This window comes from Podarcis muralis, chromosome 8 (genome assembly GCF_964188315.1).
Source record: "Podarcis muralis chromosome 8, rPodMur119.hap1.1, whole genome shotgun sequence".
Classification (NCBI taxonomy): Eukaryota; Metazoa; Chordata; class Lepidosauria; order Squamata; family Lacertidae; genus Podarcis; species Podarcis muralis.
In genome coordinates this window covers 37058539-37076982 of record NC_135662.1, presented here as the reverse complement: position 1 = coordinate 37076982, position 18444 = coordinate 37058539, and the positions used below count along the sequence as shown (strand labels likewise).

The following is an 18444-nucleotide window of genomic DNA, read 5'->3' as shown; positions in this document are numbered from 1 at the left end:
ACACCATGGACATATGAATGCAATGCAACGAAGAGGCTGGAATAAGAAGCAGCCTCTGGCAACGCAAGAATCAGAATTCACAAGAAGCATGCTCTGCACCATCCCACGACATTCGCTCTTGAAAAAGAAACTAGCAATTCCTTGCTCTTGTTCTTCTACACAGGTTCTTACCCAATTCTGAACTAGAATAATCAGCTATGATCCATGGAAACACGGGATACTGGGAGAGGTCATTGCAGCTCCGATCAGCCAGATTGTTGAGGTGAAGGAGGTACTGGTAGTTGGAAATATGGCCTCGTTGCCATTGTAACATGTAACTCTCTGCTGTGTGCTCTGTAACATGATTCTCTAGACACCAGACAACAGAGAGCAGAGGAGAGATAAAGGCCACTTTAAACGACTCTTCTGGAAGCATTGCATACCTAACGGGCATAACAGGTGCACTATTAGTTTTCTCTACACTAATCCTTCAAGGCATCTAGGGCTTTCAGTCATCACTCATGAAGCAAGGCAGACCACTGGCCTGACAAACTGTTCACTGACCACCAAGATGAGTAGATTAAACAATCTCCCTCAAATTCACTAGCAAGTCTTTCCTGGTCTTTCTATAGCATGTGCGCCCAGTTATGAAATGGGGGCAGGGACGAAAGGAACCATGACAGTGAGAACAATATATTGTCGGACAGCGATTCCACTCCCTTAATTTTTTTATTTTTTTGCAAGGGCTTCACAAAGTAGCATTTAAGGGGAGCTAAAGAAAGCAGACACAGATAGGCTGAGATGGCAATACTTAAGGACAGAAGAGAGAGGGATAAAAGGCTACAACAGGGAACAGAAGCCCGGGGCAGCACTCTTGCAGGACAATACAAGTGAGGAGTTCTGTAGGTAGGAACATGTTTGTCGGTGATGAGTAAGGGAGTTTTTCCACTTTCATATGTTCATGGATAACAACACATGACAACTGCAAATAAATATTAGGCAGGCTTCGCATTATCAAAGTTTTTAGCTTTGTTTACTAAATACAAGTAAAATAAACATGCTAATTTTGATCATTCTCTTAGGTAATATGCACTGGGGGAAAATTGGTTTGCACTGGAATTTTTTCTGATGCATACTAACCTAACCTGCATTTAAAAAAATCAAATGCAAAATTCTCTATGAAACCCACATTACTGTCACTTACCCTGCAACGTAAGGCAGCATTTGACCAGTTGCAAATGTCCAATTGCTTTCTACTACTTATCCTACACATTACTGCTTTAAGGTGGTCTCAGAATTTTCAATTCTAGATCTCCACAAAGCCAAAAACAACTTCTAATTCAACATGTTAGCATTGATTTCATTGCAACTTCACATTCATTCCAAAATAATACACACTTAACTTTCCCTCAAGTTTAAATCTATACCAAAACAAAAAACAACAAACAAAAAAAAAAGGGAGAAAAACTTTATCTCACACATCCCAATTTGCCAAACAGTTATTTATACCTAAATATGTTGCCATGAAGAAATAGGCATTGTCTCTGTCCTGAGTGTTGTAGAACTTCAAATAGATGTCCGAACACAAATTGTTCTCAGTGCAAAATACTTCGAGACCCTTTCAAAATTGGAGAGAGACAGAAGTGAAAAAGTTCATCAGGCAGCTTTATAATTCAGGATACTAGCACAGTATAGTTCAGGTGAAACAAAGCCTCTGGTATTTTTGTTGTTGTCCTCATAATATTAGAAGCTGTTTGTCAGAGGAATACAAGCTATTCTCTATACACCAATGAAAGGCACAGCATATAACGTAGTTTTAAACCTACTATGCTTTTACTAGAAGGGCAATTGTTGCTACTTTCAATTTTTTTCTGTCAAATTTTCTCTGCCCAACACATTTGTTCACAAGAGCTATCATAGGTTTTATAGAAATGTGCAAGACAGATATGAATGTTGCAACATGATATGACGTGTTTTAATCCATGATAGGACTTGCTATGCCATAAACTACTGAGCAACTGCACTGTAACCAGGTACCTTTATTCCCCACTCATACGGCTGACACAGATAAGCCAACATGAATGTCAAACTGGAGCCACAGTTTGAGGGATGGCACAAACAGTGTTCTTCTTGGAATGTCAAGATGCAAGTTTAAACAACGAAGCACATTTGTGCGACCAAGGGACAAGAGTAAAATTTAATCTTACCAACGGCAATAGACCGTGCCTTCTTTTATAGATACGTCTGACACTATGCAGCATCACCTGAACCACCGGCTTCTGTAATGAAATGCACAGAACAAAAATATATATAATACTCCCAATTTTCTGCATGCATTGTTTATAGTAGTGGCGGGGCTGCCTTTCCACCACTCAAGCTTCTGGGGGCCACATGGGTGGGGCCTGAGGCAAAACTAGGCAGAGCAACAAATGTGAATTTGGGCTTTGTACTGTGTAATCTAGGTCTTTAATTATAGAATCATAGAATCATCTCTGTAATGTAAGAATACGCAGCTGTCCCATATAGGGATTGAACCTGAGACCTTGGTGTTATCAGCACCATGCTCTAACCAATTGAGCTAGCCAGTTCAAGCAAGAAAATACTATTTAAGGACTCATTTGAAACAGGCAAAAACACCCAAGGAAGCTGCAAAGCAGAACTGGTAAGGGGTGTGGCCCGGGAAGAAAGGCGGTGGGTGTGGTCTGGGAATTCCCAGAGGCCTGGCAGAGAGGCCTTGAGGGCTGCTACTGACCCCCGGGCTTAGGTAAACCTTCTCCATTTTACAGGATTGGGAATTTCCCTCTATATTCCATTGTTATCCAGAGCCGATTTTACATGCAAAAAATAAATAGTTGAATTTAAAAATCAAATCAAAATCAAAGCCTATTAGTTGCAAAGGAGTTGCATTTGTAATTAATTACCTAGGTTACCTATATGCATTCCAAGAAAGGCCAACTTGAAATAGTTTGGTGGATAAGCTGTTTGTTGGCTGGGGGAATCAAACTTGTGACTAAGGATTAAGAATTCATTTCCACCGTTTTACACAGACTCCAGATCTGACTGTAATTTATGAAACACCCAATGGAATAAGAGAACAGCTCACTACACATACTGATTTGAAAATGAAGAAACAAGACAGCACAGTGTGCCTCATTTATAAGGAATTGTAGTATTTTATAGTTTGCTAACAGTCTCAACTTCTTTAACATTCTGGTTGAATCGGTGAACATCAACGACAGACAAATAAAAAGTTGAAGGTAATGTTCACTAGTGAAGCATCTGAAAATGGGACATTTCTAAGTGGAACCTGAAATCTATATCCTAACTTCAACCAGTAGTAACCCAACTCACAGCTCAAATAGAAGTCAGGGGTTTAGGATTCCCCACCTCTGCACACTGCAAAAATATTCAAAGGGTGGAGGAGAGACAAGAAGGGATGAACTTCAGTAAGCCACCAGTGAGTGGCAGAGCACTATTTGCCTCCATAGTGGAGAACCTTTGAGACTCCAGATGTTGAACTCGCTCCCATCAATGCCAGCCAGCATGGCCAACGATCATGCATGCAAGGCATAGTTCAACAATATCTGGAGGCTCAGAGTGTCCCCACCCTTGTTCTGCCTGAAATACAATGCCTGGTATGATTCCCCAACTGGAAATTCAAAATGGGCACAGTGACAGCTTTCATTGGAGAAACTTAACCCTGGCATGTGAATTTTGAATTATGGAGAAACAGAACTGAGAAGCTGGAAACTTCTGCAGAGACTCAAGTTAGAGATCCATCCAGGTTGCCCCTGATGCTCACTTGTGTGGCTCATAGGAAAACCTCACATAAGCACTTTGAGACACTTTAGACAGTTATTTGCTCATGGTTCAAAGAACAGCAGGATGGAAATTTTTAGTGCAGGTTACTTACAGGGTAGCCATTAAGAGGCTGGAAATACAAGTTTGCATCAGTGATGCATACAAGTCCTGGATTAGTCACCAACGGAGTGACCATTTCAGCTTTGCATTCCATATGCAACGTTTCAGAAACATTTTGAAATCTAGAAGAGGAACAAACTACAATTATTTTGTTCAATGCAGGCACCTGCTAAAGGTTAGCTGGGTTATTTCACACCTCTTAATGTGTTTTTTAAAAGACAAAGTTCACTTCAATTTTCTAATTTCTATTAACAAATAATAATTCTCTTTACCTCACCTTTATAATCTGCAATAACCTGAAGACTCCTCGGCACATAATGCATTGCAGAATTTATAGAATATTTTTTTCTCCTTTCAGGATAAAACAAAGCAACAAGGATGCCCCACATTTTTCACATTTAGGCATATTTGGACATTTTCTCTGGTCTCAATAACTGAATTATTTTACTCCAGCATTCATAAGAAATTTGTAGAACTTAAAAAATATTGAAAGAGGGAAGGGGAACAGGGGAACTCCTAGGGCAGGCTTCCTCAAACTCGGCCCTCCAGATGTTTTTGGCCTACAACTCCCATGATCCCTAGCTAGCAGGACCAGTGGTCAGGGATGATGGGAACTGTAGTCTCAAAACATCTGGAGGGCCGAGGTTGAGGAAGTCTGGCCTAGGGTATAACTGGTTAGGGCAGCATTAAAGGAAGCAGATGACTCCTGCTGCTAGTACACTATTTGCCTTAAATCATCCTGTGCAGATGGTTTCTAAAAACAGGAAATGAAATTCAAAAGCAAGGAATTTTTATGATGTGAATTATTTATATTAAGCATACCTGTTCTTATCAAATGGTGTCCTGGCCAAACGTGACTGCAATATAGCAGTTATCTAATTTGAAAAAAGGAAATAATACATTACATTTTGGACATGAACCTAAGACATTAGTTTCCACTAATACAACATCCATAGTATATATTTACCATAGCAGCCTGGTCCCCCAGTTTGTCCAGGTGAGATGCCCTGTACAGCTGTTTAAAAATAAAAGCAAGAAGATTAAAACAGAGTTTCTTTAGATATATCTAATGCACCTGAAGTCCCCAGGGATAGGTCAGGCCTATAGAAAAGCATTCTGCACCAGATTCATTTCCACCTCCAGGCAAGTGTCTGTGGAACAGCTGCCCCCACAACCACAAGAGTCTCTATTTAATACCTATATGAATCCTCTGGGAGCGGTCATTATAGGTTTGAGGGCAAGGCAGCATCAGTAAGCTTGTGACACTCAGCTTTATTTCTCTTTAACATCTGAATCAGGAGACATTGTCTAGTCCAGGGACGGCCAACTCCTAAGAGACTGCAATCTACTCACAGTTCAGGTCAAAGTTGTTCAGCTTTTTTTAGGGAGGAAAGTCCTGGTTTTTTAGGGGTTCAGGGCAAAGTTGCAGAGCTTTATTAGTGAGAAAGGGGGAAAGCTGCTCACCGAAAGATCGCTAAGGAAACAATCAGCCTAAGAAAACTCCGTCTTCTGTTCTGGAGATCGTGCAACAATAGAGGACAGGGCATGGCCGGATTCTATTTTACCACCGCTAAGGAAAGGGAGTCAGCGATCTACTGCGATCTACCAAAACCTCCCAGAGATCTATCAGCAGATCGCGATTGACATGTTGGACACCCCTGGTCTAGTCCATGGGCCAGTGCTTGCCTGCATCTTGGATGCAGTGGTGAGATGGACGAGGAAAACAATCTGAGATTGAATCCTGGTAAGAATGAGGTACTGAGGGTGAGTGGTCCCCATTTCCAAGAAATTGGCCAAGTGCCTATTCTGGATGGGGACCCACCTTCCTTGGAGGTTTGAAGTCTGTAGATAACTTCTGGATCTAGCTCTGTCAGTGGAGGCCTAGGTAGCCTCAGTGGCGAGAAGTGCCACATACCAGCTGAGATTGGCATGACAGCTACGGCCATTTCCTGGACCAGGAAAGCTTGTAGTTCAAGATTTGGTTATGGACAAGAACAAACTTGAGCCTTTGCTGAGGAGGAACTATTTGCACCTGTATGAGCTATCTGCTCAATTTTTTTTTACTACAAAGGGGATTTTATGCTCCTTTGTAGGTACCAAAATAATGCACAATTGCCATTTGCCATCATGTCAAATTGAATTCTCACCTGGTGAAGGGTATGCAGAACATCGTCAACTTTCCCAGCAACGTCCAGTTGAAATAGGTATTCAGTTTTACCCTAACAAAGAAAAGTGAACCATTAAAAATTACACTGAAACCCAGGGGGCACACCCACTTGCCGCACTTTTAAAGAAAAACAACTGTTAAAATAGGCAAGGACTACAGCTCAGTATGATGTCATACACATAAATACCCCTTTGCAAGTAACCTGACATGAAGCTGACTATACCATTCAAATGTCAGAGAATGGAAGTTTCCGGATGAGAAGATGTACAAGGGACTCATATATCAGCTTTTTGCACTTCATGCAATAACAGACAGAATGGGGAAGTTACAAATATCACCTTGTGGGTAACATGAACTGCCCTTAAAACTGGTTCTAACATATTTGAAGGTTTTTAAGGAGAGGTTGGGTGGGCATCTATAATGGATACTTTAGTTAAGATTCCTGCATTGGAGGGGTTGGACTAGATGACCCTCAGGTCCCTCCCAACTTTATAATTCTATGATTTCAATTCAGATAAAGCAGGTACCCAAGTCACCTTCTATATTTCAGTGTAATATTTTTATTTCCCTGAACAGCAATATAGGATCTACACTAGCTGTTTTACCAGCCCCTAGTTTCTTCAAACTCTTTCTCATGCTTGCAGTATTTGGTGAACAAAACAAATGCCTTTACAAACACCATTCATCTATTTCCCCAAGAACATTTTTTTTAAAATAGGCACCACCATCTGTTTAAATTTCATATTGTAATTAATAAATTAATATATAAAAATTCACAAAGGCAAGTGCCATCTAATGCTACATATCTGCGTTCTCTCTCGCTCAAACACAAGTCTTTGCTTTCTTTTAGTGAACTTCCTCAAATAACTTACTGCTACTGTTCTTTCAGGAACAACAGGCTTTATGACGTTAAGATATTTGCATGCAAGGAGCAGGGTAAATATATACTCACTCTTTCCATTTTAAAGGGTGCAATGACATTTTGCTCTTTCGTAAGAAAAGCCTAAGAAAGAGGATAGTTTATTGAGTGCGCTTTTGGTTTTTTGAATTTTTAAAAAACTATATTTAGAATAAATTTTCGTATTTGTCTTTCTTCATTGTTCCCCAAATGCTACAGTTTTCAGTCCTTAAATGTCCTCTCATCTTTCTCTTTCGTAATGTAAAATTACACCCATGTTTCAACATCTCATTCCCCTCCCCCCCCCACTTACCAAACCCGATTGTTTTATTATGTTTTTATAAGTGTGGGAAGCCACCCAGAGTGCTTGGGGCAACCCAGCCAGATGGGTGGGGTATAAATGTATTGTATTGCATTAATTATATTTATTATAATTAGCCCTCCTTGAATTTTTCTCTTCCTATTACTTGAAATGCACCTCCCATCACCTATCTTCTTAAAACCATTTCTAAAACCCATCTAATTCAGAAGTTAAAATTGAAATAAATTTAAACAAAACTTTTAAATCATACCTTTCCTTGTCAAGAGACCATCTCAACAGCTGTTAGCCAGCTGGTTATTTTCCTCTTGAAGGCTCATAGCTCAGGGGTGGAGCAACTGCTTTGCATGCAGAAGACTTCCATGTCAACCCCCAACATCCTGCCACTCCTGCTCAATCTCCTCCCACCTACCATCTTTGTTTTTCAGTTATCATCGTATTAGAAGACTTTTAATGGTTACATGAACTGCATTTTTAAGATAAGCCATCTTACCTGTAGCTCTAATGTGTGCCCTCCCATTATTCACAACCACAATTTATCTGATATCTCTGTTCAAATATATTTTCTGTCAGGTTTATTCAGCAGCAGAATAAACTCATTTGTATGTCAATGTTACCTAACAGCTAACACCCTATCATTAAAAACATTGCTATGGGTAGATTTCCCCACAAATTAACATGATGGACTGTGATTGCAATATACTATGTATATGTATTTTTTAAGCCACACAACAAGCAAGTCCCTTGTTACGCTGATTTTCAACCAAATGAGTTTAGGTGCAACAGAATCCTAAACTAAATGAGTTTAGGATTCTGTTGCACCTAACCCTTTACTAAATTCTGGAGAATGAGGAACTTACCTGATTGGATAAAATAGAAATCTGTCCAGGGAGTGCCCTAAAACACAGATGTGAAAACCAATCACCACACCAATTAAAACCACAAGCTAAAAAGAAAAGGAAAAATTATCTATAAACGCTTTCAAAAAAATCACATACCCTGCATAGAAATCATTTGTATCACTATCCTCTGGTGCTTCTATTTTAATGCAGTCTCTCAATGGAATCTATATGAATTTACATAAATATACATTAAATTATTTTGTTTTGAAACTGAAGCAGACCACAATCCATTGTCATCACTTACTAATGTACTTACTTTAATAATGGGGTGGCTTATTTCATCAGGTTCAAATATCACTGATTTTGAGCAGATTTTTAATGACCCCCTGATTTTCCTAAGAGTTGAAAAAACATTTAAAAGTTATTGCAGAATTCTAAGCAGATGTAACACCATAACTTCTCCAGTCTTCTCAGTTTTATGGAAGTGCTATTGTACCTTCTTTCTCTGCCATCCTTGTTAAAAATGTAATTAGCTGTATGCTGTTCGAAGTAGTATTCCTCCAGATTAAGGAGTAGCAAGGAAAACCTGCAAACAATAAAAGCAAAATTATTTTTTTTTTGACTATCACAGCACTTTACTCTTTACTAAAGGAGTGAGGAACCTGTGACCTTCCAGGTGTTGTTGAACTACAGTTTCTAAGATCCCTCGCCACTGGCCATTTTGCACAAGTTCCCCAGCCCAATTATTCAGAAAATATTTACTTTGTCCACAGCTTTCATGCAAACATGAAGAAAAATGTTTTTAGAGAAAGAGCTAATCTATATTTTAATGGCATAACTGTTTCGTATGCATTTGTTAACACACACACACACACACACACACACACACAGTGTTACCCCTGGGGCAATGGACTTCATAACTGTGAAGTCCTCTGCTAATGGGGGATGCCAACCTCTGGCCACTCTCGAAGACTTGACGAAATATACTTCAGACCCTCAAATCACCATTAGCAGCCTTGCGCTCTCCTGATATCTTTTTGCCACAATTGCCATCAGCCCTAGCCAGCTACCACATTTCAGAAGGAGCTGGTGGGAGTTACAGTTTTAAACATCTGGAGGACACCAGGTTGGCAAAGTGTAATCTAGAGAACAGAGCAGCTCCCAAAAAACAGGAGCAGGGCCATCCTTCAGTCACATATACAAAATTAAGCCAGGCAAGTCTGTAAAAAAAGAAAAGCTTGTACTGTAGTTAACCACTATCTATGATCTTCATAGGTGGGGAAAGTCTATTGTCCTTTTGATCCCTTCCCATTATGGCTGGTAATATCTAGTACAAAGGGCTTGACTGGATGGGCACAGGGTATAATTAATGCAGTCATGTGAGGGAAGTAATTCCCACTGCCTTGAAAGAGGCAGAGGTGCATCTTCCTTTGAAGAGGTCTTCTCTGGATCCAGAATCATAGAACTGCAGAGTTGGAAGAGACCCCAAAGGTCATCTAGTCCAAGCCCCTGCAAAGGTCCATTCTGTCTCCTATGCTATTCAAGATCTATATGAAGAAATTGGGAGCAGACACATATCTCTCTCCATTCCATCTGACTCAGGAGATGCTGCAGAGCTGTTAGAATTGTCTGAATCCTTTGCTCTTGTCTTTCTTCTCAGAGGTCAGATGGTGTCCCATAAACACTGCAAAGCTCAGCTTTGGATAATTTGAGCAAGAGAAAGCAGAAATTGAACAACATGGGTTTATAATATGACTGAAGCTTCTCTCACTTCTAATCACAAGATGAATAGACAATAATAATGCAAGGTACTGAATAAATCATTGCATGGTAACGAAGAGTAGCTTGCAGAGAATCACTAAGTGGCTCCTCCATTTATCTGTGTGGTGAGATGCTTATCCTCTCTTGAGATTCTTGGGAACAAACACCCTATCAAATTACTTGAGGAATTATTCAGCACTATGTTCCTAAAACACTAAAATGACCAAGTCTTACTACCAGTTGAATTATCATCTTGCCACCCGGTGATCATCGTTCATTAAATTTGCTTCCATCAACAGACATATCATTCCGTTGCAAGAAGATGAATTATAATGACAGGCCCATTAACACCAATTTCAAATAACAGAACTATTACAAAAGTGGCAGTAAACATGTGATAGATGAGATTACATGAATTAGTCTTAAGGCTTGTAGAATCAGAAAGGTGAAAGGTAAGGAAGTAAGCAAATGTTGGCCAAGTCTGGTCTAACACCAGACCTCCTCCCAACTCCCTCTCCTCCCCATGCTGATCATATTGAGTTTCAAAAGTCCAAGCTGTACCAAACTACTTCAACTAAAAGCAAGATATACACCAATGGAAAACATGCATGGATTTTAGTGGAACCAATTTCCAACCGTGCTACTTTGCCTGCAGGTAAACTCAATTAAACGAGGTACACTTCAATAAAAGCTAGGCTGTGGATTGGGCTCGTGGCTTTAATTTAAATGTTTAATCAATATGCAGACTCTAAAGCTTCAGTGAATTATGAAATTATCTTCATCCATCAAGTCTCCTTCCTTTCTAAGGCCTAATTTATCATGAAGTATTATTTCAGATCTGAAAATTGGACAAATCCAATCCTCTCTTTTTAAAGCTGTTTAGTATGAGCCAATATATGGTACCTGCACTTAGGGCCATTCTCAAGATTGCATTCCAGTTCTGGCTTCTTAAAGACATGCGTTATAGAACCAGGTGAAAATACTATGGAAGATGAAGTGCATCAGAAAGGTAAAACAAATATGATGAACTCCCTTGATTTAGTTTAGCCACATTATTTATTTAAAAAGCAGATTATGATGGAAATTTTACTTTCTATACTACCAATTTCTTGTCATATGTCTTGACAATAGATTTCTGAACTACTGTTCATGGCATTCGGTATGGATGATGAAGTGTGCATGTACACCAGCCTTGTATTTAACGCACATACCCAATAGCCATTGGCAATAAGGAAGCTCATGCAGCCCAAGTGAATGGATAGGCAAAGAAGGGACAAAACACTTTGTCCCTCCTCTGCACCCAGCAGGGAAATGTAGCAGGCTGCTGGAGGAGGGATGGAGCTCTCCATCTCTCTTCTGCCAGACTCCAGCAAGCAGGAAATATCCATGCCATATATATAAAGGACAGAGCTTCCCTCAAAGAATCCAGGGAACTAACTATAGTGCCGGGTGTTGGGAACTGTAGTTCTGTGAGGGGTAAATTATGGTTCCCAATATATATTTTTTCAGGAAAACGGTGGAAGCCATGTACTTTAAATGTGTGATATAGATGTGACCCTATTCAGTTTTGTGGGCCTGTTTACAAGGCTGGTGAATGCATGCACACACACTCACATTGTGCTTTGCCTTTTAAGGAACAAGTGGCACTACAGCTGCAACACTCAACGTGAAAGAATAAGCCGTTGAGATTTCTAAACAGGAAGCAAAGCAGCAGCACAGACCAGTACAAGTTTATCTGAGCACAGCACAATCGTTTTTCATTCAAACCATAAGCATAAGGGAAACAATGACTGCATAATATTCTCAGTTACATAAATATACAAAATGAAGAACTCCATTGATGGATTTAATAAAGTAAATCTCTTAACAAAGTATGTTTTTCAGGATAGTATTCACTGCACTTACAGAATTTCCAGGTCATTTTAAAATTTGCTTTTCCAGTTAAACTACCAATCATCCATAGCAAAAAAACCCTTTAGGGTAGACTGAGATAAGGCTACCTGCAGCAGTACTTGGGCCTCCAAGAAGTTCTGACTCTCTCTATCATTAGTTGAATGAACATTCAAGGACGCAAGGACAGAACAACCTGCTGTTATCAGGCCAATGGCCCATTTAGTCCAGCATCCTGTTCTCACAGTGGCCAACCAGATGCCAGTGGGAAGTTTGCAAACTAGGCAGTATTCAAAAGCATGATGTCCCTGATAGTAGAGAGGTGAAACATAGCAAACTTGTCTTCCACCCACTGTTTCCATACCATGAAAGGAACAGTAAAAAAACAAATCTGCACATTGGACTGGAGAACAACTTTCACAAGGATTTGAGATTATAGATCAGGCATCCCCAAACCTTCGGCCCTTCAGATGTTTTGAGACTACAGTTCCCATCATCCCTGACCACTGGTCCTGTTAGCTAGGGATCATGGGAGTTGTAGGCCTAAACATCTGGAGGGCCGCAGGTTGGGGATGCCCATTATAGATGCATGGATCCACATCCTAATTCAAAACAATGCTAAGTTACACTGACACAGCAATTGGCAAGTCATCCTCTAATTGCCACACATTGGCGCATGAAGTATTAAGGAAGCAGCTAGGATCAGGGGTTTCATGGGGTTTCAGCAGCTGACCACTTTGCGCTGAACACTGGGTGTTGTTTCTTTTAAGCAGTCTGTTGCCAAATGTCCATCCTGCTCAAATATAAAAACTTTCCTCCGCCAGCAACCAGATCTTGAAATATTATGATTAATCTGTCAGGAAACAGAACACAAATTACACCATCTGGCAGTGATAATCTATCGTTAGTGATAATGTAAGAGATTTAGAGGGGAAAGTGTGGTAGCCTATTATCATAAAAAAAACACACCTGTGTACACCTGCAAAGAGCAAATACACACAAAAAAGTATTCTAGACTAATAGACTTATTATGGTATAAGCTTTCATGGGTATAACCTGTATGTGCATGCTCACATGCACTCTGAAAAACTGTATACCAACACATTTCTAGGTGATACTTATTACTATTGTTTATTAAATGCTCTCACTGCAAGCAACTCAAGGCACCTTTACCTACAAGCTGTACATTTATTAATATGAAGTCAACTCTTTTGGGTTCCACCAGGGCTATAGCACCACCACTACCTTTGATTGCTGTTTTTGTGGGTACCATCAGGGGGAAGAATGATTGTAAGGGCTCCCTAGGGAATGCAAGTGAGCACCAGGGATGGGAAGTGTGTAATTTTGCCCCACCTTTTATTGTGAGTTTAAACTGGAGATACAACAGCAGAAGTGCGAGTGCTACTGCTACTTAGAAAAGGCAGGGTAGCATATTTGACGGGTAGGGCTAGTAGTCTCTGCTTTCTTTCTTTAAGTGTGCTGGCAGTTATTATGGACTCTCACATATTTTTATTTTAGTATGTATTTATGTTTTAAGAGCATCTTATCTGATTGTTCCATGCTGCTTCAAAATGTGGAATTTTTGTTGTTGTATTTTTTTGGCATGTTTTATAATACTGTAAACCACATTCAGACTTCTTTGGGGCATAAAGCAATACAGAAAATAAATGTTAACAGTGTGTATATACGGCATCTGCAAATCTCAAATATCGGATTTAGCTTGCCAAGTAAGAATTAAAAGGACAACCCTCTAGGCATTTGTGGCTACACAGACTCTATTAATTCCAAGGGCACAATTCTTACAGAGGTCTGAAATGTTGTTGCATGGCCTCATGCTCTCCATTTGATGATTATGATTTGAAAGTTCTTCATTAGATATTATAGGTTAGGTTATGGATGTACTGAGAGCAGACTAATTCTCTGAGTGGGCATCATCCACACAATAGTAGGGTACATGCCATGGCTTGGGGAACCCCTAGGTTTGAAGAAGTACAAAAATATGTTGGAATGGTTTTTCTAAGGAGGGACAGACAGACAGACAGACAGACAGACACATGATAAGGTGGGTTAAGCATGATCAGTGGCCATAGGATGTTAAAGGGGAGGAAATGAAAAATGATGTGTGGTAGGGAATGGAAAGGAGCTTTCTGGAAAAGGGCACAATTGGTTAGCCCCAATGCAACAGGCTGTTGAAGGTCGCATATGTATGAAAGATATACAGCTGGCCGGACAGTGCCAGTGCCCAGTTCATCTTAGGCACTTGGTGACCTTAGGCAACCCACAACCCTTGCAATAGGAAGATAGTAATGCAGGGAGCTGTTGTAAGATCATAAATGTAACAAACACTTGAAATACATTGTAGAAAATGCAATTAAACTCTGCTCAGAGCATTTTACTTTCTATACTCTTAAGATATGTAAGATTTCAAGCAAAATAAGAAAGAAATTTCCTTCAGTCCTAAAAACTTTCATTTAAAAAACCCACAACTGTCAATAACTTATGGCTCTTTCCAGAAGAGATCTACTAACTCTTAAGCAGACAGCTAACTTACTTTTCATAATATTCTAGCTCCAGCCTACCTATCCTTTTCTTCCTCAACCATTTCCACTGCCTCATACCCATGTGATATTTCTTCTAAGGTTGAGCAGCTGGTGACCTCTGTGTTAACGCTAAGAATGCAGAGATGCTTTTGCATCAGAAGCTTCATCTGTGAAACATTTGCATGTGACCAGTGCCGCCTCCTCCTCCAGCATGATTGCTCAGAAAGGAATTGCAGGGAGTATTGGAGTCTTCACACAAAGGCATTCCCCTGCGTAGGTGGGGAAACCACAAACAGTGATGCCAAAGCTACAAACTGCGATCTGCAGTGAAAAATCCCCCTTTAGTACAACTATGGGATTACCCACAAACAAAACACGAAAAAGCAAGCTTCAGCCAGAGTACAGATTTTCCCTTTAGTCTGCACAGATTCAAGGAAGAGAGTTTAGGCAGCAGTCTATTCAAGTAGTCAGTAAGAAGCAAATGTGGTCCTAGGAAGCTGATTACAGAGTCAGACCATTGATTTATCTACTTAAGCATCTACTTTAAGCAGTAGCTTTGCAGAGTTTCAGACAAGAGTCTCTTAGAAATGGCTCCAATGGTTCCAATTTCACCTGGCACAGAAGGGACTTTCTAAACCCCATCCTTGATAGCCCACTGCATTACACAGTGCTTCTTACCTTAAGCACTGAACCACAGAGGGAGCGTTTGAAATTCGCCAGGCGCCAGATGTATTTTGCACCTATCGGCCATTTGCAACCAAGTGAATATGCCTGGGCGCCAAGATGGCACCTGAGGTCTCCATCGTCTGGAGGTGCATGCCTGAGGATCCTTAGATCTTGACTACAGTGGTGCCTTGCAAGACGAAAAGAATCCGTTCCGCGATTCTCTTCATCTTGCAGTTTTTCGTCTTGCGAAGCAAGCCCATTAGCGGCTTAGCGGATTAGCGCTATTAGCGGCTTAGCGGATCAGCTGATAAGCGGCTTAGCGGATCAGCTGATAAGCGGCTTAGCGGCTTAGCGGATCAGCTGTTAAGCGGCTTAGCGGATCAGCTGATAAGCGGCTTAGCGGCTTGGGAAAAAGGGGGGCGGGGGAAGGAAAAAAACCCTGCAGGAACTCACAAGACATTTTCGTCTTGCGAAGCAAGCCCATAGGGAAAATCGTCTTGCAAAGCACCTCCAAAACGGAAAACCCTTTCGTCTAGCGGGTTTTCCGTCTTGCGAGGCATTCGTCTTGCGGGGCACCACTGTATTTTCACACACTAGCTACATATCCTGTAGAAGTCTATCTGTTATATTTTATCTGCACAATCAAAATGAATTTCAGGAACCTAAAAGTCATATAGAAAATACAGTAAGGCATGATGCAAGATACAAATATGGAGGATGTGTTTATAGTTAAAGAGCTAAGATATATGTTTGTACTTTGGGGTAACCTGAAGTTTGTACAGAAGTATGAAACATATTAAGCTTGCTTTTTAAAAAGAAAGTGGAGAAGAGGAAGGTGCGGTAAGGGAATAAATTATTCCATTGTACCATTTTTTATTATTTTCTTTAGAAAAACATCATAGATTAAGCCTGACTTGGAATTACACTATGTGCTCTGGAAGCCTTGCATCTTAAATAGCCAAAGCATGTTTTTAAGGCCCATGGAAGTTAGTGGGACTTACTTGCAGGCAAAATCACATACCTGGTGCTGGGAACAGAACAATGTTGCATAGTAGTAAAAGAGACACACAATTAAGACTACAACTGCGTTCAGATTTGGAAGTCCCATTAAACTTTCTAATGCAAAATATCATGCTGCAACCCCCTATCATTATACCATATGCTGCCAATTATACAAGCGGGACCTGCAACAAAGAGTTGCAGTATGGAGTGCTCCTGTTTAGGGTCCCACCACATCAGCTGACATTTATTTAGATATCTACTGACTGCCCATTAACCATGCCCTGTGGGTGGTTCACAAACAGTAACACAAGAGTCAAAACTTTAAATATTAATAGAGCACATAAATATTAACACGATAAACATAAGATCATTCTAAAACATAGTTTAAATCCAAGAGAAAATACCCTACCCTCCTGTGGTGCAAGTGGGTGGGTCTGGCTGTTAACTAGAAGGCTGGTGCTTCAAGCCCACCCAGGGACAGCTGTGGGCAGGATTCTTGCATTGCAGGGGGTTGGACTTGATGACCCTTGGGGTCCCTTCCAGCTCTACTATTCTAAGATTATTATTTTTTTGTCATAGTATCTCAGGTATGAGAAAATCCAGACTGAGGGAGCGGGAAGTGCAGGAAGGCAGTGATCTGGAGGTGAATGGAGAATTAATGGAGGTACAGAAAGTTTACTATCCCCGTTAGATGACAGTATGTATGAACCCTAAGTGCCCATTTGTGCCTGATTCTAACTCCTCGTTCTCCAACTAGGGCACACTATGGACCCATCTCCCTGACCTTACCAGACGGTACCAAAGCCCTACCCAAGTTCTTGGCTATGGGAATAATTGTTTCCTCTATTCATCCATGAAATGTTGAGAGGGTACAATCAATGCCAATGTTTTGGCCAGTATGTGCAATGAGGTCCTAGAATAGCCGACAAGCATTGGGCAAATATTTTCACACTTATGAAAAAGTTAATATACAATACAGCTAAATGTCCTTAGCCTAATGATTCAATCTATATATCACCTATGGAAATGAATCCGATCCTCTCATGCCCCTCACCCCAAAAATGCCTGTCTGTGAGCCATGATCCTAAGTTTATAACACAAGTTGCAGCAGCTACTCAGTGAGGAGGGGAAATGCATTCTGCACATGCTCAAATGCTTCACATTCCTTGCATGACAGTCCCGGTTACGGAAGTCAGGTCTGGCACTAACTAAAGCCGGGGAACAAACTGATCACATCTGGAGCAATACAAACACTCAAAAGCTCCCAGCTACACCAGCAAATACAACCGAAAGTTCATTGGCCTGGCACTTTTTACTCAAAGCACCGCCAGGAACACCCAAACGATAGAAAGTGAGAAAGTTGCTCTTTTTTCGTAAGCAGAAAAAAAGCGAAGGCGAGTGGGCGGAATTTCGCGGCCGGGGTTTGCGCACGAGAAAGGAAGCCTATTCCAAACACGCCGCGCCATCCGATGCCCTCGCAAACGCCTCCCCCCACTTGCTTTCGCCGCACCTTGCGCATCCTTTGCAGCTCTCGGAGCCGAGCCGGCAGCGAGCAGGCACTGCGGTGCCCCAAGGAAAGCAGCCCCGCTCGACTTCCGCGTCGCAGGGCCGCCTTCGCAGCAATGCAGGACCAGCGGGCGCGACGCGCCCCTCGCAGCTCTGCCCAAGCGGGCCGCTTTCGCTCGCCCCCAAAGGAGGCAGCCCTCCTCGCCGCCCCCTCGCATCTTGGTCGCCCCCCGTCGGAGCGGCGGGGAGGGCGAGGCCTAACCGTGGGGCAAGGACCGAGGTGGCTCTTCTATCGCAGGCGTCCCACCCTCGCCAGCCCGGCTTGAGCTTTACTGGGACTCCAGGGCGCTTCTGAGCAGCCGGCCGGTGCGCGCATTACGCCCGAGCCGCCCCCCGAGCCGCCCCGCCAGGCTTGAGAAGGGCGGCCCCGCTCCCTAACAACGGGCCGGGGGAGGAAGCTCGCCCCGCCGGGGCGCTTCACGCACCTCTCCTTGGAGTAGAGCTGCTGCTGCTCCTGCCGCCGCTTCCGAATGAAGGCCATGGAGGCGAGTCGGCGCCGCTTCCGCTGGGCAGCTCCTTGGTAGCGCGCACGCCGCGCGCTCACCGCCAGGGGCCCCGCGCAGCGCCCGCGCCGGCCATTTATACTGCAGAGGCCGCCGTCCCAGGCGCTCGGCTCGGGCTGGGCTGCTGCCAAGCGTCGCCTGCCCTCTCTCGGCCGCGGCGGGCCTCTCCGCCTCCTGGGCCGCGCGCGGGGATTTCAAGGCAGCCACAGCGTCGCGCTCTCTCTTGGCCCTCGGAAACCAAGAGCCCTCCGGTGGGGAAAGGCCGGCGGTGTCTCAGCTGTCGCTGCGCCCTCGTCTTCCCCCTCCGCCCTGGCCAGTGACTTTAGGCCCAAGAGCTGCGCTCTCCAGAGCAGTTGGGAAGAGGCAGGGAGTGATCCTGCGAGCGCAAAG

General features: G+C 42.3%; 1 protein-coding gene across 2 annotated transcripts in view; it reads right to left on the bottom strand.

Moving 5' to 3' along the window:
- Positions 1–18186, bottom strand: part of NSMAF (neutral sphingomyelinase activation associated factor) — a 34905-nt gene extending 16719 nt beyond the window's left edge. The window contains exons 1-13 of one of the 2 annotated variants that reach the window (XM_028736887.2): positions 17977–18186; positions 8623–8712; positions 8443–8521; positions 8283–8350; positions 8145–8181; positions 7020–7070; positions 6048–6119; positions 4868–4915; positions 4723–4775; positions 3893–4022; positions 2187–2258; positions 1489–1597; positions 172–348 (exon numbers count right to left, since the gene is read on the bottom strand). In XM_028736887.2, the coding sequence (XP_028592720.1) occupies positions 172–348; positions 1489–1597; positions 2187–2258; positions 3893–4022; positions 4723–4775; positions 4868–4915; positions 6048–6119; positions 7020–7070; positions 8145–8181; positions 8283–8350; positions 8443–8521; positions 8623–8712; positions 17977–18032 (1042 nt within the window). In that variant the 5' untranslated portion in view covers positions 18033–18186. The remainder of the gene's footprint in view (positions 1–171; positions 349–1488; positions 1598–2186; positions 2259–3892; positions 4023–4722; positions 4776–4867; positions 4916–6047; positions 6120–7019; positions 7071–8144; positions 8182–8282; positions 8351–8442; positions 8522–8622; positions 8713–17976) is intronic. The other variant, XM_028736886.2, reaches the window with a different exon arrangement.
- Between the last annotated feature and the right edge of the window lie 258 nt (positions 18187–18444).